Below are 21,847 nucleotides of genomic sequence, written 5' to 3' on the forward strand. Positions count from 1 at the left end.
CAACCACGCATGCACGGGTTGGCGCCGGCCGCGTCATTCTCGGCGCACCGGGTCTTGACGCCAGCGTCAAGGCCCGGCGGCCGAGTTCCCCACAACGCCGCTCCTAGCCCCCGAGAGGGGAGGGGGAGAGAGAGAATAAGGGGCGAGGAGCAGCCTCCGATGCCGTCGTTGAATACTCCGGGTTTCACGACGACGTCGGCCGTTGTGGAGAATTCTGCCCCTTATCTATTTTTGCCTTAAAAACATTCAAAGAAAGTAGCCTCAATTGCTTCAATGGGCAGGGAATTCCACAGATTCATGACCCTTTGGGTGAAGAAGTTCCTCCACAACTCAGTCCTAAATCTGCTCGCCCTTGTTTTGATGCTGTGCCCCCAGTTCTAGGTTTGCCCGCCAATGGAAACAATCTCCCTGCTTCTATCCTATCTATTTCCTTCATAATTTTATATGTTTCTGTAAAATCCCCTCCCATTCTTCTAAATTCCAATGAGTATAGTCCCAGTCTACTTAGTCTCTCCTCATTAGCTAATCCTCTCAACTCCATTCTCATGTTCTTATGAAATTTGTGTACAATCCCCAGTTCATAAAAAAAAGTGCTTTTCAGTTACTCATTCCAGCATAAAAGATGCACATGTTGGCCAATTGTTATACTTCCGTAACAGGCGTATCTTGGCCTATGTCAACCTCTATTATCTGGGTACTTTCAAATTTGATAGTTATAAACCTGGTGGTATCAGGTCATCCATCCCTATTGCATTCAACCTGATTATCCTTTCCATAGATGTTAAGTGAAAGGAAAACTGGATGAGGAGTGTAACGGGTGACCGATCCAATTCTACCCATTTAGTATCCTCATTAAAGTTGTTAGTCTATATGATGGTTAATAGAGCTGCACAAATTTTGATCAGCACATCTTGATGCAAGGTATTTTCTTAGTTCTGACAAGTTTGCACTATTGAAGTTCAGTAGAGTGCTTTAGGAGAAACCTTTGTATCTACAGACAATACACAAATTGACTTTACTTATTTTAAAAACAGGACTTTGTGATGTTAAATCTTAGTCTTGATTATTTGAAAGGAATTTCATATGTTTAGCAATAGTAACACCTCTACTGTCTCTGAAGTGTCTGACTACTTGTCCAACATCTAGTACTGGATGAGTACTAGATTTGAAATTTCATCCAACAATGCAACAGTGCAATGCAACAGTGCAGACATGATGGGCCAGATGGTCTATTTTTGCGTGGTAATAATGATGTGATCCTGTGATTCTGTAAATACTGGAAAGACACAAGTCATTATCTTTAGTCCCTGCCACAAGTTCCATTCCCTAGCCATTTAATCCACCTGTCACCCTGGCAACTGTTTGAGATTCAGACCATCCATCCGTGCATCACTAGGACTGTTTGCACCTCGATGACATCAGCCAACTCTCGTCAGTCTCACTTCATCTGCTGCTGAAACCTTCATTGATGCCCTTTGTTACCCCAGACTTGATTATTCTCCCGCACTTTTCGGTGGCCTCCATCCTCTGTCCTCTATAAACTTGAGGACAGAAACTCTGCCGTCCATATCCTAACTTGAAAAAATTCTTGTTCACACACGATAATTGTACTCGCTCGCTACATTGGTTTCAGATTAGGCATTGACTCAATTTTAAAATTCTCGCCCTTATTTTCAAATGCTTTCATGGCCTTGGCTTTCCCTATTTCTCTAACATTTTCCATCCCTTGAACGCTCTGTGCTCCTCCAAATCTGACCTTGTACTCCACCATTGTTGCCATACATTTAGCTCCCAAAACCTTAAACTCTGGAATTACTTCTCTTAAACATTCCTCTTCTCTACCTCTTTCCTCCTTTAAGATGCTCCTTAAAACCTGACTCTTTGACCAAGCCTTTCATTACTGAGCGTAATGTCTCCTAGTGTGGTTTGGTATCAAATTTGTTTGATGACTCACTTGTGTAACACTGTGGGACAACTAGTGTGATTTGTAACATGATGGCTCTGAATTATGTTTTTTTAAAAATTCATTCACAGGCTGTGGGTGTCATTGGCAAAGTCAGCATTTGTTACCCATTCAGAATTAACCATGAAACTATGCTGGTGAATGCTTTCTCGCACCACTTTATTCCTTGTTATGAAGGCACATCATGGTGCTATTAGGGAGGAAGTTTCAGGATTTTGACCCAGTTGTAATTAAGAAACGGTGATATATTTCTATGTCAGAATGGTGTGTGACTTGATGTCCTTGTTCTTCTAGCATGTGGAGCCCATGGGTTTGGGTGTATTGCTGAAGAGGCCTAGATGAGGCTTAGATCAGTAATGGACAACCTAAGCTAGTGAGTTTCCTGTTAGTCCTAAATGGTTTCCCCCGTATCCTCAGACTGAGACCCTGGTTCTGGACTCCCCGCCATGGGGAACATTCTTCCTGCATTTAACCTGTCTGGTCCTCTTAGAATCGTATAGGTTTTTATAAGATTCCCCCTCATTCTTCTAAACTCCAGCAAATCTAATCCTCACTGACTCAATCTTTCCTCACATGTCAGTCTCACTATCCCAGGAATCAGTCTGGATGTGAACCTGATTGCATTGTTGGAGGGAAGGTGATGTAGAAGACCCTCAACCATCCCGGCATCCTCATTCCCCTCCCAGGCAATACCTCTTTTTCGGAACATACTTGCTGCCCCAGTGTTGCTGCTTCTCTTCCACATTTGCTGCTGATGCGACTGGAAGCGAAGTTTCTTTCCAAATATTCCACTCCACTTATCGGCATTTAGAAAACAGCCTCTGAGAGCCGCAAGGGTTGGAGGGCTTTGCAGGCAGCATTCCCCCCCTGCAGGCTGCGTGCTGGACAAGCCTGCAGTCAATTCCATCAATGAGTTTCCATAGTCGTTCAACAATACCACCTTGAATAACCCCTGTTAAGTTGCGGTTTAAGAGTGTAAGAATTTGAGTGATCTGTAATAAATTGTCACAAATATATTTTCCCCTTCATATTGTCCAACAATCTAATCTTATTGAGGGATTTCCCTCCTCCTTCAAAATATTCTTTACATTGCAGCCAGCAAGAAATGTGCTCAAGGGATGAAATAGATTAATTGTATATGCCATCAGCTTTTGTTTCAAATAGCTTAGAGGGCAACACTGTTAAAATTGTACAATATTAGATGAACAAGCTGCTAGCCTACACTGCAGGATCCCTCTCTTCCAGAGACAGTAAAGTTGCGATTATTATATTACCATGAGCTGTACAAAGCCTGCAAGACTTTCGTCTGCGTTTATCAGCTTGAAAAATGGATTACTTACCCTGGATCTGTTTTTTAGTGCTTTCTGATTTTCTTGGATTTGCAGAAAATAAGTGAAATACATTGGCCCAGTTTCCCATCTCCAGAAAATGTGCTGGGGGCCCACCCTGGAAGTTTCTACATAAAGATTGCATTGCAATTACCCAGGAAATCCAAACTTTCGATGGGCAGTTACCAAGCAACTAAGAACCATCCAGTATTCAGACATAAATCGGAGCCTTCAGAAGTTTCTGACTGTACTCTCAGAATAGTTGTGCAGGCAAAGTTAGAAGAACTAAAACCACTTCTATCTCCTGGATATCAAAAGTAAAGTATCCTGATGTCTCATGGGGTGCAATCAGCTGATATCCTGATTACCTCTCTGGGGTGGGCAAAGTTTGAGCGGGACGATAATTTGACGACGATTGCTGCTTTGTGGAAGACTCTGGCCGTTATGTTCAAGGTTATTTAACAGATTTGCGGCCAGGGGCTTGGATTATTTTTAATGTATTTTTTACATTCATAAGAAAGTTAAAAATCATGTTATCTGACATGCAGGGTATTCTCTTTTGGCAATCTTGTATTTTGTCCTTTGAATTAAATCTTCCAATTTAAATGCCCAATTATTATGTTGGAAATTTGAAAGGGAGAGAAACGCAGACCTGTAAAACTAGCAGTTGAGTGAATTGTCATGCTGTGTATTCTGTTGCCCAAAGAAATTATTGTACAGCAGCCACATTATTTATGTAGTGCAATAAAGCAAAATGAAGAGGAAAGCAGTGTGGTACCAGGATCTCCTATAATCCATTCCTTCACTGTTAATTTAAGTTCAAGTTGACGTGCTTAATATTGTTAACAATATTAAACAAGAGTGTATCTTATTTGATTCATTATCCTTTGTGTACGAGGCTTGAAATTAATTTCTCCTCATACTAATTGGTTCTATATTGATGCCATTTTAATGAAATTTCCAACCTATGCCACAGTATTTTGAAAGAATTCATTCAAGGGATGTGGGCTTTAGCATTTATTGCCTATCCATAATTAGCCTTGAGAAGGTGGTGGTGAGTAGCCTTTTTAAACCACTGCAGTCCATGTGGTGCAGGTACAACCAGAGGAAGTTCCAGGATTTTACACCAGCAACAGTGAAGAAATAGTGATTATATTTCCAGTTTAGGATGGTAAATGGCTTGGACGGGAAGTTGCAAGTGGTGGTGTTTCCATGTGTCTGCAGCCCTTGTCCTTCTAGATGGTGGTGGTTGTGGGTTTGGAAGGTGCTGTCTGAGGAACCTTGGTGAATTCCTGCATTGCATCTTGGAAATGGTACACGCTGCTACTACTGTGCATCGGTGGTGGAGCTGTTTGCATTTTTACATTTAATCCAAGATAATTACATGGATTTTATGCATCAGTATTGCCAATAAAATAATTGATGAGGGAGATCCTTAGACAAACCACAGTTTTAAAGTAGAAATCTAGACATCCTCTTGCAATGAAAAGTGGAGAATAATACCCATTGCTTTACAATACATATTGCACACAGTGGTTCATATGTATAATTTATTCTCTTGCACTTTCAAAGGAAATACCTGTATTTGATTTCAATTTTCTATTTGTAAAAATAATTGTTTACAACATATTTATTGAGAGACGAGCATCTGCTGGGAATTATGGAAATAAAAACAAGTAGGCTTACATTAACACTGCAATGAAGTTACTGAGATATTTGAGATCTCTTTGTCTCTTTAGTTATGGTTGCTTTATTGGAATTTTCATTTTAACCTTTCAGATTGGACAGTTGGTTTTTAAAGGGTTGAAGCGACTGAACCGCATCCAGTCAATAGTATTTGAGACAGCTTACAACACAAATGAGAATATGCTGATCTGTGCACCTACTGGAGCTGGGAAAACTAACATTGCCATGCTTACTGTTCTGCATGAAATCCGCCAGCATATTCAACAAGGAGTTATCAGAAAGGATGAGTTCAAGGTATGGATTTAATGAAATATTTTTTTTAAATTGTCACTTTGTGTTCCTGAAACAGATATGATTTCCAAACCTTACCAGATATATTGCAATGCTGACACTTGACACTATATATTAAAGTAAAATATTTATTATGACCTGATTTTCATGTGACGAATGTTCAGTTCTGAACCCAAGCAAACTTTTCAAGTAATAGCCAAATAAATAAAGTAATTTTAACAAGTTACGTTTTGAGCACCTTTCGTACACCACAGTTAGCAGTTTTCAGCTTAATCGAACAGAACCATATTTCACACGAAAGTATCATTTATAATTTTTGAGAGAAATAAACACTGAGATTTGTTACATATTAACAAAATGTTTTTTTGTCACAGATTATCTATGTAGCTCCTATGAAGGCTTTAGCTGCTGAGATGACAAATTACTTTAGCAAGCGTCTGGAACCATTGGGTATTCTGGTGAAGGAGCTCACTGGCGACATGCAGTTGACCAAAGGAGAAATATTACGGACACAGGTATGTCTAAATAGCCATGACATCCAAATATTAACTTGATGTAAGATGTTGCCTCAACTGATTTTACTGACATATTCATCGCTTGATTCGTCCAAAGCTGTTCTTTATTCTGAGTGATTGAATGCCTCTGTGAATTTAATTATTTTTAGCGACTAACTTCTTGCAACACTTTTCAAGAGAAATTATAAAAGCCAAAAATGTATAGACATTTGAATTTGATGTTCTGTTACTTGTCAATGTTTTTACTGTGCAAGTAAGGATAGTAATAACTTGGGAGGACCTGATATTTCTTCAATCAGAAAATCAAAATGTGATTGTACGATATCCAGCTAAACTACCTGCGCCCTTACCTAACCAAAGTATTTGGACATTCATTGCAATTTAGTTTAATGAATTAAAAATAACTATGAAGAGAGCTGTGTGCTACTGAACATTGCATTTCCCAGGTTCACTCTAATAACATTTTCTTTTTAATCCACCCTAATAGTCCTCCATCCTAACACCTAGAGAGTCCATTGATTTTGTTCCAGTAACATTGAAATCTTGCTTGGCAATTATGCTGATTTATAACTATTTTACGTTCGACCATATGCTAATATAATTGGTGGGAAATTTGACTGTAACCTGACATGGCAGAAAGGATGAAGATGTGGACATTATTTCAGGTCAAAAATCTGAATTGCGTCCAGGTGGGGAATTCCAGAGCACAATAAGTGTTGAGATTGTCAATTATAGTCTCGTACTATAATTATCATTTTTCTGCCTACGAATTCAGAACCCTTGAACTAATCCTGCTTGGGTTAACTTTTGCTACACGCCTTAATGTGGCTTGTCATTTTTGTGAAGAATTGGCCACAGATTCTTGTCATATCTCTTGTTAGCTGCAAAAAGAAAAGGTATGAAGGTGCCCATACTCTGGATTTTTTCAAACTCGATGAGAGGTTTTATTAAGATATGTTGCTCATACAATCTAAGATGAAGAACTGAAAGCCTGCGTAAGCATTCTGCTGACGTCATTGCACACTATGTGACATTGCACCAGCAGTTATGTATTCCCTGATACGTAACACCCATCCCCTTTTACTTCTTTAGTACAACAAATTAACATTTATACAGCAGACCGATTTATGTATATTCTTTATACATACCATATATAACTCAATAAGACAGTCTCTCAGGTTGGCATCTATTTCTTTCAGTTGAACTCAATGTTCAGGAACCTGTTTATTCAAGATCTTGGAGGAGTCCTCTTTTCTTTAAGTAGTTAGTACTTCCTGGGAAGTCACTGCAGTGTCCGTCACTATAGGTCTGGAAAGTTCTCAGAAGCAGAACCTGAATTTGTCTCTGTGTTGGGTCTCTGTTCTGAAGTATCACTATTTAATTTTCCAAAGGAAGTACTTGAGAAGTCTCTGAAATTTCATTTCATGAAGATATAGCTGATCAGCATGATATTGCCAAACTCTTTCATCTTCCGTCTCCATCGTATATGATTTTGGACCTGCCTTTGCTAGGATCAGAATGGTTTCCTGTTTCTTGCTGGTGGTGTAGCTTCTGGCTAGCATGTGCAGTCCTTGATTGAATAGTCGCTTTTTAGAGTTTTGTTCCCTCCTAGCAATCTGTGCTCATTGTTGTCATTGGACAATTTGTGATATGTCAGGCGGAATCACCAAATTGAAAGTGTTTGCAGTTTCCTTTTCAACAGCAGCATTGCTGGTGAACTCTGTGTTGTTGCTTGTGCGGTTTTCCAGTTACACATTAAGAATTTTTTCACTCCTCTTGGCAGTGTTCTTTGGTCTTTCAATGCCTTGATGGAATGCTTCAATGATTGAACAAAATGTTTGGCCAATCCATTTGTTGCAGGATGGTACAGAGTTGACTTGATGTGTATATCGTTTCCCTTCAGGTAGTCCTCATATTCCTTCAAAGTGAACTCATTGTCACTTGGGCGGCATGGTAGCACAGTGTTTGGCACTGTAGCTTCACAGTGCCAGGGTCCCAGGTTCGATTCCCAGCTTGGGTCACTGTCTGTGCAGAGTCTGCATGTTCTCCCTGTGTCTGCGTGGGTTTCCTCCGGGTGCTCCGGTTTCCTCCCACAAGTCCCGAAAGATGTGTTGTTAGGTAATTTGGACATTCTGAATTCTCCCTCAGTGTACCCAAACAGGTGCCGGAATGTGGCGACTATGGGATTTTCACAGTAATTTCATTACAGCGTAAATGTAAGCCTACTTGTGACAATAAAGATTATTATTAGAGTCTGCACTGTCATGGGAATGTCACTTCAAGAAACGTTTGTCTTCTCAAGTGGCTGCAATGATGTCAGTGTGTGGGTGGAGATGGGCTCTGGCTCTGCTTTTCATAGAATGTTCATAGAATTTACAGTGCAGAAGGAGGCCATTCGGCCCATCGAGTCTGCACTGGCTCTTGGAAAGAGCACCCTACCCAAGCCCACACCTCCATCCTATCCCCATAACCCAATACCCCACCCAACACTAAGGGAAATTTTGGACACTAAGGGAAATTTAGCTTGGCCAATCCACCTAACCTGCACATCTTTGGACCGTGGGAGGAAACCGGAGCACCCGGAAGAAACTCACACGCACACACTGGGAGGATGTGCAGACTCCGCACAGACAGTGACCCAAGCCGGGAATCAAACCTGGGATCCTGGAGCTGTGAAGCAATTGTGCTAACCACAATGCTACCGTGCTGCCCCATTACTTTCATTTTGAGCTTTCAGTTTGAGCTGGAAATTGTTTTTGGCTCTGAGTTTTAGTTTTGTTTTCAGCTGGAGAGCTGCATTCAAAACGAGGAGGTGTATTTAGGTCTCTCTCTCTGCCTGCCAATAATTGTCTCCAGATCACTTGATGTTTTTAAAGTAATACCTGTTTCTGTAAGGAATGCAAACCTACTGTCTTTGTTAAAAAGGGTCGTTGACTTATGGATGTTATTAGGAAAGTTACTAAAGTGTTACCTGTAGAGTACTGTATCTTTGGGGGGGAGGGGGGTTCAGTGTTGATACGATGGTTAGTGTGTGTTTATAAAATGTTAACTGGATTCATAGAATAAACATTTTTTTTTGTTTAAAAATACTTTAGATCTCTGTTGCACCTGTAAAGTGAGCCCTTGTGCTCCCCATAACCAAAATCTATTAAAAGTTGTGGATCAGGTGAACTCCATGATGTACTTCGGTGTTCTCTAAATCCTGGCCCATAATATCTGATATTCCAAATCGTTTGAAGATTTTGTCTAGTTTCTCAATGATCTGTTCTGTCATCATGATCACCGGCCATGCAGAATGCGCATCCACAATCATTTGGGACATGTGACCCTCCACTGCACAAATATAGTCAAGCATAGGGCGGCTCCTGAAGTTACTCTGGTACTTCGTCTTATGACTGGTCTTGAGCTTCGTCTGCCAATTGATTGATACAGCTAGTCTATTTGGCTGCCTTTATTTATCTTGCACATTCCTGGTATTGGAGAATTTTCTGAGCCCAACATGCCTTGGCAATAAGGCCTTTTTGCCATAGTCCTTGCACTTATTTTCTTTAATTTAGCATTCTCCCACTGAGTGTCTAACCTGTGTACATCAGTGACATGTTTGTACCCTTGGGGGCATAGACAGAGTGGTTAGTCAGAGACTTTTTCCCAGGGTAGAGGGGTCAATTACTAGGGGGCATAGGTTTAAGGTGCGAGGGGCAAGGTTCAGAGGAGATGTACGAGGCAAGTGTTTTTGCACAGAGGGTAGTGGGTGCCTGGAACTCGCTGCCGGAGGAGGTGGTGGAAGCAGCGGCGATAGTGACGTTTAAGGGACATCTTGTCAAATACATGAATAGGATGGGAATAGAGGGATATGGACCCCGGAAGTGTAGAAGATTGTAGTTTAGATGGGCAGCATGGTCGGCGCAGGCTTGGAGGGCCTTCCTTACTACAACAGTGGAACCAAAACCTTTCTGCAATCAACAATGATCTAGGAGAGAAATGCCCATCTAAAATTTTCATTACTTTGATATAGGTCTTTTCTCACTATTTTGCTGGATGAACTAAGTTTTGCAGTACGTTTAATGCCCTACCGACCTCCTCCAGTGTTTGATTTGCTTTGAGATAAAATTGGAGTCTTTCCTCCTGTGAATTCCATATCTCACAGTCTTCATCAACTGCACCCATGGCGTCCGTTTTTCCTGCCACTCCGCATCCTGACTCCTGGGGTCAAGCTTTTAACAAACCTTCTCCCTTCCAATTCTTTTGGACATATGGCACAAACAATCCCTTTATCCACAAGCAGTTTAGAATGTTTTCTCTTTTCACCTGACTGGTTTGACTTTTCCCCGGGTAGTGACCTGTTCGAGTGAGTGTGATGATTTTCTTCTTCCAGCAGTTGATTTTCTTGCCTCAATCCTCGTTGCCAGGTTTCTCTTTTGTTATATCTCGTGTTAGCCAAAAAGAGAAACAATATGGAGGTGCCTACACTCTGGATTCTTGATGAGAGGTTTATTAAGATGTTGCTCATACAATCTAAGATGAACGACTAAAAGCCTGTGCAAACACTCTGCTGACGTCACCACACACAACATGACGCTTCACCAGCAGGGATCTATTCCCTGATGCATAATAATTCCGAGCAATTATAATGAGCCTCGTGAGTTGTTCAGTATGTTAGTAATACTTATGAGGTTTTCTTTCTGAAGTGACTGAAACTATCATTTTAACCTTTCCGACCTGTCATCTGGCTTATTCAATGTTACAAAAAAGTTGAATTTGAATAATTTTATTTCAATAGGAATGTAAAAATGACATTAAACACTACGGCATCGTAATAGCACCATAGACTGGAATCTGAAGTCGCTAGAAGATGTTTTTAAAACTGTTAAATTTGTCTCTTGAGGATCGTAGTTTCAACAGCTGCACTTTTTCTTATGGCATCTAAATAATATGGTTTATTACAAGTTACAATAAAATGCTTTTCAGACATTTCAGCAAGTTTGTGTGTCATCAGTTTGAGCCTCATACTTTTTTCATTGTTACTTCAGCTAACAAATGTGCTCAATAAGAAACAAATTACTGTGATAATGTAGTAAACTGTCCCTGAATTAATACGGGATTTGTTGAGGATTAGCTATTGGCTTGGAAGTCTATGCAATGCAGTTACAAAATGTGAAAATGAGGTTAATTCAGGTTGCATTTTCTGAAATTGATGCTGCTGGGGGAGGCTTTCATACACAGCTTGGAAAATTGTGGATGCACTAACTGTCATTTTCTGTCTGAGTTTCAATGAATAACCGTGCATCTGCAATTTCCGAATAATATTACAAGGCATTGCCAGTGTCTCGGGTCTTGGAAAATTAGATTCTAATTTCAAAGAATGGAGCTGTTAGCACTGTTGCTTCACATCATCAGGGACCCGAGTTCGATGCCCGGCTTGGGTCACTGTCTGTGTGGAGTCTGCACATTCTCCCCGTGTCCGTGTGTTTTCTCCCACAAGTCCCGAAAGACATGCTTGTTAGGTGAATTTGACATTCTGAATTCTCCCTCAGTGTACCTGAACAGGCACTGGAGTGTGGCGACTAGAGGATTTTTGCAGTAACTTCATTGCAGTGTTAATGTAATAATAATAATTGCTTATTGTCATAAGTAGGCTTCAATGAAGTTACATTCCGAAGCCTGTTCAGGGAGGCCGGTACGGGAATTGAACCCGCACTGCTGGTCTTGTTCTGCATTACAAGCCAGCTGTTTAGCCCACTTTGCTAAACCAGCCCCTGGTTTTAAGCCTACTTCTGACACTAATAAATATTATTATTCTTAAGTCCATATAGACTACATCTACCACCCTGCTCTCATTGATTTCCTGGTCACTTCATCAAAGACCTCTAACAAATTTGTACGGCATGATCTCCCATGCACAAAGCCGTGCTGACTGCTCCTAAAATCCTAATCTAACCCTGTCTTTCCAAATGCCCATATATCTTATCCCTCAGAATGCTCTCTAGTAACTTACCCACCACAGATGTTAGGCCTACCAGTCTATAATTCCCAGGTTTTTCTTTGCAGCCCTTCTTAAATAAGGGTACAATATTTGCTATCCTCCAGCCTTCTGGTACCTCACCCTGGCTAACGATAATGCAAATATTTCAGCGCAATTTTTTCACTAGCCTCACGCGGTGTTATTAGATATACTTGGTTAGGGCCAGGAGATTTATCCACTTTCATACATTTTAATACGTTCATCATCTCCTCTACTGTCATACGAACTGTCCCCGGTATATCGGCACTAACCTTCCAGCTTCTCAAGTCTTCAAGTCTTTCTCCACGGTAAACACATTGAGAACCTCACCCATTTCCTGCGGTTCCACACGTATGTGTCCACTTTCGTCCTTGAGGGGTCCAATTTTCTCTCGTTATTCTTTTTCCTTTAATATACTTAAATAATCCTTTTGGAATCACCTTAATCTTCTCAGACAAAGCTACCTCAAGCACCCTTTTTGCCCTCTTAGTTTCCTTCTTGAGTATACTTCTATATTCTCTGTACACCTCCAGGGAATCCCATGATTCCAGCTGCTTGTACCTGAGCCATGCCTCCTTCTATTTCCTGGCCAAAACCCCAATATGTTTTGTCATCCAGGATTCCCCCTAACAGGAACATATAGACCATGAAACCAAAGAGAAAATGCTGGAAAATCTCACCAGGTCTGGCAGCATCTGAAGGGAGAAAAAATAGCTAACATTTAGAGTCCAGATGACCCTTTGTCAAAGTCATGTACCGGGAACGCTAGCTAGTACACTTTTAAATAGCCTCCCACTTGCCGGAGGTTCCTTTGCCCTCAAACAAGCTACTCTAATCAACCCTTGCAAGCTCCGGTCTAATTCCATCAAAATTTACCTTGCCCCAATTTAGAACTTGCACCTGTGGACTAGTGTTGTCCCTTTCCATAACTATTTAAAAATTGATAGGACGTGCTTGGGTTTTTTGATCAGCTAATGGAGAGGGTTGATGAGGATATTGCTGTTGGTATGGTGTACATGGTGTGATGAATATAAAAAGCTGTCATAGTTTCTAGTTTGTATTTTTGCAGTAATATTATTAAAACCAAGGTTAGAATGCAAGCAGTACGTCTGCGAGAGCTGTGATTTAAAGTGATGTAATGAGTGATCTTTTGCAGGGGAGGTGTTTTGCTACAGGAATAGATGGAACGTGGAGTGAGGAGGAAGCAATATGATCACAGAACCAAATACATTTATTGTACAATATAAGGATATTTGATCTGTCATTCCTGGCCTAATCTTTGCTGGAACAAGCTAAAACAAATCTTAATTGTCCTGCCTTCAATCAATGATCCTGTATCACCCGCGCTTAAAATATTTGTCTGCATAAAAGACGCAAGCCGTCCCTGTGATAAACATTTATTGTTTTAATAAATAAACAAAATCCATTTCTCTTTCTCTCACACACACACCGTAACACTGTTAGATGAAACTTAGTGTCACATGGTGAGTTACGATTACTGGAGCACAAGCTATGTGCTTTTGGGAAGAGTGCAGACACGAAAGTGTGCTGATTCGAATTGTAAAATGGATGAGATATGAGGAAGTCTTAAAGATTTATTGTCTCAAAGCAGGATGGTATTTCAAAGTATATAATGGCACAGCAGGCGTAAAATGGGGAAATAATTTCAAACTAAACAAAGAAAATAGGACCGGAGTGCATTAATGAAAATTTAAAATGGGAAAAACTTCTTTACTCTGATAAATCTTGGAATGGCAGTGTGTGATCTATATGTAGCACAATTAAAAATCTTATAGTATATTCAAATTAAAATTCAATGATAATTTGGAAGAATTGAGGTATCAGCTGTATACAATGGCACCAAAGAGAAGCCACTTGTATGGAAAGACTTTGCAGATTTAGCAGAGCAGCGAGTGATACCATCTGGGCTGTAGCTGCCAGTGATGCCAAACCAGTGATGGAAGAGCTGGAGCCTCAAAATAAGATTGTACTGTACAATGGATGGTTTAGCTACCCTTATTATAAGATAATGGACTAAAAAAAAACCTGTTATTTAAATGTACTAAAGCAAATTTCAAAGTTGCCAGTTATATCATCTTCAGCACTCTGCTTATTTTGCAGAGAAACATGCTTAACTTGTTAAAGTTACTGTAATGAATGACAGTAAGGAGCAAACATGAGTTCGTAAATATCACCGTGTTAATGTTTAATTACTTCCCTGAGAATGTAAATCTTTCACTCCTTTCGAAGTGGTGTGGGTTTCAATTTATAAATCCACTGTTGCTTTAATAAAGCTGCAGAACGGTGAAGTGTTTTTCTTGTCTTTGTCTAAACCTTGTTTAGGTGCCTGTTTATTTGTAACAGCAGTACAGCCTGGGCATTGGACAGGTCCCCTGCCAATAGTATACTCAGCTCTTTGTTGTTATTGAAGGATGGTTGCAGCTGGTTGGAGTTGATATTGGCCAAGTTGTGTTCTGTGGCGCTACCCTCAGTGGTTAGGAAATTAATGAACAGAACCCAGGGAGTTGGAAGCTCTGGCCCTGACACATTTTGTACGGCACCCATGCAACAGTAGTTGGTGAATACAGCCAGCCAGCGCTGAATGAATGAGTTTTCGTTTAGCATGCCCTTTCTTTCCCATTTGATTATTACACACATCTTATAATTATAGCATTCAATAACTGTGCTTACGGTGTTCACAAACGATATCCAGCAAGGGCGGTACGGTAGCACAGTGGTTAGCACACCTGTCTCACAGCACCAGGTGACTGTTTCTGTGGAGTGTGTACATTTTCCCGTGTCTGCATGGGTTTTATCCGGGTGCTCTGGTTTACTCCTACTCCCAAAGATGTGCAGGGTCGGTGGGTTGGCCATTCTATATTGCCCCATAATGTGTCCAGAGGTTAGGTAGAGTTACAGGGAAAGGGTAGGGCTTAGGTCGGGTGCTCTTTAAAGTTAGGTGCAGACTTGATGAGCCGAATGGACCTCCTGCACTGTAGTGATTCTATGATAGGCACTTGGCCCCAGGCCGAGGTGGTGTGTATGTTTTTAGTTGTCAGATAAATCTTTTCTTTCGTGGCTAGAACAGGATACACTGTGGACGTTCCAGCAACTCTTATAGAGGTTTGAGGTGCCGGGTGCCAACTCTATGCAGGCCAATGTGGGGCTGTACAGAAGGAATATTCTCTTCTTTGTTTCAGATCCCTTGAAGGCCTTATCCAACTCGGTCTCTTTAACCTCCTTCAGCCCTGCAACTCATTACAACAATAACTATACTTCAAAAGTACTTTGTTGTGTTTTGGGACATCTGGTCGTTGTGAAAGACACTATATAAATGCAAAAGTTCCTTTTCTTTTTCATGGAGGTCTATGAACCCCATACAATTGTTGCCTGTTGCAAATCCCTGATTTTAATCACTCCACCATACCTTCAGCTGCCCAAAATTCCCTTCCTAAATCTTTCTGTCTTTGTACCTTTCTTTCCTCCATTTCAACATTTATAATCTATGTCATGGCTAGCCTTTTGGCTATTTGTCCTGAAAGTCCTTTGAAGCATCTTGGGATGTTTTGCGATATTAAAGGAACTATTAAAATGTAACTGTTGTCGATTACTGAAACAGTGCTACGACAGTATCCCATTAGGAGTATGCCCTGACATATGCAGTAGAGACCGTATATGGTTTTGGTGATACGAAGGTAATATGTAACTGTTTTTCAGTACATTCTAGGATTGCTGCAAGTTTCAGATACCTTCGTTGATGTAACTGAATTTATACTGTACTGTGGCTGTGAGGTTAATTTGAAAGAAGGGACAATACTGATTTGTGTTTCTATCATAGTTTATGGCTCAGTGCTTCACATGCAATTAATTATTTTGAAGTCTAGCTATCATGATGGAGGGACCTGTGGTCATTTTACGTAAAACAATCAAGTAAATGATAATTTGGTCTATTTTTCTTTGCGCTGATTGAGTTTGGAATGTTGGGAAGGTTATGGAAGAGCTCTTGTTCTTCCAGTAGTAGAGTGAACTCTTGGAGCAGGTAGACTGTGATATTTTTACATCTCACCTGAAGAGACAAACGCTTATAGCCAATCCTTTCTCATACTACATTAGAGTGTCAATCTTACATAAGTGGGGGAGTGATTTGGCTGCCACTGAAGAATTTGCGAGCCATGCAGTAAATTTGTTTGTTTTGGTTTATGGTTTCCCCATGGGGATTGCAACAATACATGGCCTATCAGCAAGAAATCATCATTGTTATTATTTCTGGGGAGGCTAAAATGCTGTTTAATGTAACTTAGCACAACTTCATAACTTAGCCAATTATGACAGCGATATGAAATAGATTTGTTCTTTAGGACAGTGCTTTCAATTTCTAAATTAATTGGGGCTCATTCAATGTTAAGCAATTCAAACCTGATTCAGGAAAACATTTAAAATGGATTAATTTAAAACTGCAATTACTTGACTGGGCTTTAGCTCTGCATACATTTTGTTTACTTACTGAGCTTACTTTCCCATGCCTTCTCTTCTCCCCACCCCCACAGATCAATTAATTAAGTTGCTCATTCATGACATGTGCATGTAATTCCTCAATTTTGAAATTATACTAAAAGCTTAACATTGTTCTTTACGTAAAGGTTAGTGACCTTTGGAATTCAGAAATGCTATTCACAGATCGTTACCAGGCTCAAAAAGCTGATGATATAACGCAGCCCCCAAAAGAAAAACAGTGTTCAACTGAAAAATCACCTGTGACGAAGGCAATTGTCTCAAGACAATTGATTAAGTTAAATTACATTCATTGCTTGAATTTTGTTAGTGTTTTTGATTGTGACTCACAATTCAGAAATTGCTCTGTAATGTAGGAAAAATGATTACAATAAGAGCGTTGTGTGATGTGAACTCCCAAGAGTGAAGGAAATATAACTGGTGAAATATTGGGTATAACATCTTCAACTGGGCTGTGTATGGTATCCTGCTTTTACACCTAATATAATTTGCTTATGAATGTGCTTACTTATTGCACCAACCCTGGTTAGAGTTGTCTTATTTTATGGTTTTGGATTTAATGATGATTAGTCGTTGCGGCAATTAAAATATTCAGCATTTAGAATGAAACAATCACAGTTTACAGTCTAATAAATCTCCCGGATTCCTTGCTATTGCAGTCAGCTTGTGACTAAGTGAATATTTGTTGCTGCTGCTATAGTGCTCTCTCCTGGAGAGATAGTGAAACTAAGGACAAGTGTCAGTTATCAGATTCTCAAACAGTTTTAGTGTGTATGTTCAGAATCTAAATGAAAAGAATAATGTTATTTTCCTGGGTGAAAATCAGTGAAGGAATTAAATTTTCTAAAAGTCGTGAAAATGTGTAAATATTTAAGCTTAGTTTACTTGTCCTGAAGTCTCCGTTCTTCCTCTAATTTTAAAAACTTTTTTTCCATTCTGTTTATAATAGTTTGTATAGTATAATAACGTGTTTATTATCTTGTGAAAAAATATTTTTTGGGGGGAACAAAGAGCTTGGAAAAAATTGAAATCCTTGAATCGGCAAACTTCAACTGAACAGTTACATTGAATAATTTAATTATGTAACATTGCAAACTTGTAAAAAATCTGCTTTTGTACAATGTTTTCTTTGTAATTTGACCATAGTTTTAGCATGATTAGCCAAGACATAGCAATTCCGCTCCCAGCTTACCTGAACAGGCACAGGAATGTAGCGACGAGGGGCTTTTCACAGTAACTTCATATTTGTGACAATAAAATGTTATTATTATCATGGACGTAAAATATTCCCATGTGGCGGCATGGTAGCACAGAGGTTAGCACTGTTTCTTCACAGCACCAGGGTCCCAGGTCTGCACGTTCTCCCCGTGTCTGCGTGGGTTTTCTCCGTGTGCTCCAGTTTCCTCCCACAAGTACCGAAAGATGTGCTTGTTAGGTGAATTGGACAGTCTGAATTCTTCCTCGGTGTACCCGAACAGGTGCCGTAGTGTTGCGACTAGGGATTTTCACAGTAACTTCATTGCAGTGCTAACGTAAGCCTACTTGTTACAGTAATAAAGATTATTATTATTTGATTTTTATACAAAGTGTATTTCCCCTGAACCTCTCATAATGTCTTTATATTGAAATAATTTGGCTGTTGTGCCAGATTTTGAATTTGTCTTGTGCAAAGCTTGGATTCTGTAAATGAGATTTACAGCACTGTTTTCGAGTGGATGTTAAATTACTTTTGTAAATGACAGGTTATGAGCTGCATTTTTAAAAAATTAGGAATTTGCATAAATCATTTTTCCCCAGTCCACTAGTAATTGAAAGCCTTCATCCCTAACCCAACTGTAATTTGCTGAATCATGCATTAAATTGTCTAATGATGAACAATAAAAGCTTATTTGTGGCTTAAGTATTGTGCTTATTACAACTGAGGTGAAGTGCGGTGAGACGTTTCAGTATTTAAATGTGGGATAAATTATTATGACACAGGGAACTTTACAGCCAACATGTTGCTTGCACTACCCTAGAGACAGCTACGACAGGTTTGCTGTCAGAACTGATTAACATACCACAGGTAGTGATTGAAACTGACAGAAAATACTGGATAATCTCAGCAGGTCTGACAGCATCTGTGGAGAGAGAAGGGAGCTAACGTTTTGTCAAAGAGCCATCCAGACTCTATGTTAGATCCCTTCTCTCTGCAGAGATGTTGTTAGACCTGCTGAAATTATCCAGTGTTTTCTATTTTTGTTTCAGATTCCTGCATTTGCTTTTATGATTGAAACTGACACTGTTGTATCAAGGTAAGAGTTGGCGATCAATGTCAACATGCTCTTTTTACTTTTCGATAGAACTGCGATTGCAAATCGACAAGTCTAAAGATCAAGCAGGCTTTTTAAAGATGACAGACTTTTATACTGGCAATGTTTGAATGCGCGAGCAATCAGGATTATGCGAGGAATTTAGTTATTAGTCCTGACTAAAATAGCAAACTACAGAAAATGTGCCTTGAGGAGGTACCATCGGACCCAAAGAATACAATGAGCACAGGGACATTAATCAATGAAGATAATCTCTGGCTGAACTTTTGCAATGTTCCCAGACGGGGATGGGGGTGCAGTGGGCACAGGATCTTCTGTAAAATAATTTGGCATGGTGGAGGCACCATGCCCATTCTCCAACAATGACTGACTGACATCATTGTATCCTCACTGACTACAGGTGAGATCCCAGAGGACTGGAGAATAGCTAATGTGGTGCTGCTGTTTAAGAAATGTAGCAGGGATAATCCTGGAAACGATAGGCCGGTGAGCCTCACATCGATAGGTAAATTATTGGAGATAATTCTCAGGGACAGGATTTATACCCATTTGGAAACAATGGACTCTTGAGTGATAGATAGCATAATTTTGTGAAGGGGAGGTTGTGCCTCACTAACTTGATCAAGTTTTTTGAGGTGACAAAGGTGATTGATGAGGGGAGGGTGGTGGATATGGTTTACATGGACTTCAGTAGAGCCTCTGACAAGGTGCCTCATGGCAGACTAGTACAAAAGGTGAAGTCACACAGGATCAGAGGTGAGGTGGTAAGATGGATACAGAACTGGCTCGGTAACAGAAGGCAAAGGGCAGCAGTGGAAGGGTGTTTTTCTGAATGGAAGGTTATGACTAATGGTATTCCACTAGCCTCTGTTGTTTGTAGTATACATAAACGATTTGGAGGAAAATGTAGCTGAACCTGATTAGTAAGTTCACGGATGACACCAAGGTTGGTGGAGTGGCAGATAGTGTTGAGGGTTGTCAGAAGATACAGCAGGACATAGCTAGCTTGGAGACTTGGGCAGAGGAATGGCAAATGGAGTTTAATCTGGACAAATATGAGGTAATGCATTTTGGTAGGTCAAATATAGAGGGGAAATATACCGCAAATGGCAAAACTCTTCGGAATATAGAAAGTCAGAGAGATCTGGGCGTGCAGGTTCACCGATCCTTGAAGGTGGCAATACAAGTGGGGAAGGTGGAAACACAAGTGGACAGGGTAGTCAAGAAAGCATACGGAATGCTTGCCTTCATTGGACGGGACATCGAGTATAAAAACTGGCAAGTGATACAACAGTTGTATAGAACCTTGGCACTTGGAATACTGCGCACAGTTCTGGTCACCACACTACCAGAAGGATGTGGAGGCTTTGGAGAGGGTGCAGAGGAGGTTTACCAGGATGTTGTCTGGTCTGGAGGGTGTTAACTATGTGGAGAGGCTGTATAGACTCGGATTGTTTTCATTCGACTGACAAGAGGTTGAGGGGTGACCTGATTGAGGTCGACAAGATTATGAGTGACGTGGATAGAGTGGATGGGTAGGCACTCTAATGTTGCCATTTAAGGGCCTTCTTCTGCTGCTGCTGCTATTTTACAAGTGGCACAGTGGCAGGTGGTTGCCCACACTCCCTGCCACTGCCGCCAATATTGGTGGAGGGTGATAGTTGTGTTTGAGACATTGTAAGGAATAATTCAGTGACTATGACATATGTCAAGCTGTTGCTTGGCTAGCTCTTCCAATTTTGGCATGAAACCACCCCGGTAGTAGCTGTGAAGTGATCGATTGCATAAATACAGAGATGAGTCAAGCATGCAGCAAATGGGGAATTTTAACTTTCATGTAAATCAGAACAAACAGACGAGTACAGGCCAGAACAGTAGTGAATTTCTTGAATGTGTCAAGTGTAGTTTTCTGCAACAGTATGATTTGATGTGTCCTTAGATGTCACTTGAGACTGTGTGCCATTAATCAACAGGATGTACTTGCTGATGCGCAAGTTGAAAATAATCCTTATCTGTGGCGGCAGTATAGGTAGAACACAGATGAGGCATTCATATGATAGAATATCTCTCCACAATGTGTGATGCTAAAATTGGAGGTTTCTGTAAAACCTTGTAAGGTAATTGGAACGAAGATGTATCCAAAACATGCATGCGGCTCTGAGAATCCAAGTTCGTTGTTTTATGGTCACTTGGGTGCAGAGCACCGAACCTTACTGGTCATATCTTAAGTTTAAATGAATATTCTCATTAGTTATGCTCTTATCTTTAGTTGTTGATACAACCAGAAATTATAAAATCATAAGACTTAGGAGCAGAATTAGGCCATTTGGCCCATCAAATCTACTCTGCAATTCAATCATGGCTGATATGTTTCTTCTCCCCAGTCTCCTTCCTTCTCTCCAGGACTTCTGATCCCCTTATTATTCAAGAACCTATCATTTGCATCAGAGAGATCATGCTGGAACTTTTTAAAGCACTGGTTAGACCTGGAGTGTGGATGATTCCGAAGTGTGAGGCAATGCGTAAAGACCACTGATATAAAACTATTGACAAAAGTATAGAGGGGTGATGAGAAGAAACTTTTTCAGTCAGACTTCTCAGATTGAAATGCTTTAGCTGAAAAGGTGGTCAAAGCTGATTCCATAAATATATTTAATTAGCAATGCACAGGTACTTGAGGATGAAGAAGTACAGGGTTACAGACAAAACGTGCAGATATGGGTGATGCGTGACTGCTCATTTAGAGAGTCAGCAAAGGTTGAGTCCCTCCTTCTGTGCTGTCATTATCTGTGATTGTATGAAATTGTAAAAAATGGTAAGTTGTAAGGTTAAAAGGGTTTTGGGGTATCAAACCCTTATAGTTAAAATCTTTAGGTTCCAAATTTTTAATTCCTAACAATGGAGTCCTCCGTTGTGCTTAACTTAACAAGGTACGAATAAACTAATATTTATGAATCAAGTAGAATTTATTTTGCAAGACCATAAGACTCGGCCCATCGAGTCTGCTCCGCCATTCAATCGTGGCTAATATTTTCTCATCCCCATTCTCCTGCCTTCGACCCATAACCTCTGATCCTCTTATTAATCAAGAACCTATCTATCTCTGTCTTAAAGACACTCAAATGATTTGGCTTCCACAGCCTTCTGCGGTAAAGAGTTCTACAGATTCACCACCGAAGAAATGGTGGAGAAGAATTCACCACCGAAGATTCACCGGCTGAAGAAATTCCTCCTCATAG

At 40.3% G+C, this 21,847-nt stretch overlaps 1 protein-coding gene across 4 annotated transcripts in view; it reads left to right on the forward strand.

Annotated features, from left to right (window-relative positions):
- The window catches only part of ascc3 (activating signal cointegrator 1 complex subunit 3), a 661,661-nt gene that overhangs the window by 71,503 nt on the left and 568,311 nt on the right, over positions 1-21,847 (forward strand). For all 4 annotated transcript variants that reach the window (XM_038799272.1, XM_038799275.1, XM_038799274.1 and 1 more), the window contains exons 9-10: positions 5,071-5,271; positions 5,643-5,783. In XM_038799272.1, the coding sequence (XP_038655200.1) occupies positions 5,071-5,271; positions 5,643-5,783 (342 nt within the window). The remainder of the gene's footprint in view (positions 1-5,070; positions 5,272-5,642; positions 5,784-21,847) is intronic.

This window comes from Scyliorhinus canicula, chromosome 6, assembly GCF_902713615.1.
Source record: "Scyliorhinus canicula chromosome 6, sScyCan1.1, whole genome shotgun sequence".
In the NCBI taxonomy this organism is placed as follows: domain Eukaryota; kingdom Metazoa; phylum Chordata; class Chondrichthyes; order Carcharhiniformes; family Scyliorhinidae; genus Scyliorhinus; species Scyliorhinus canicula.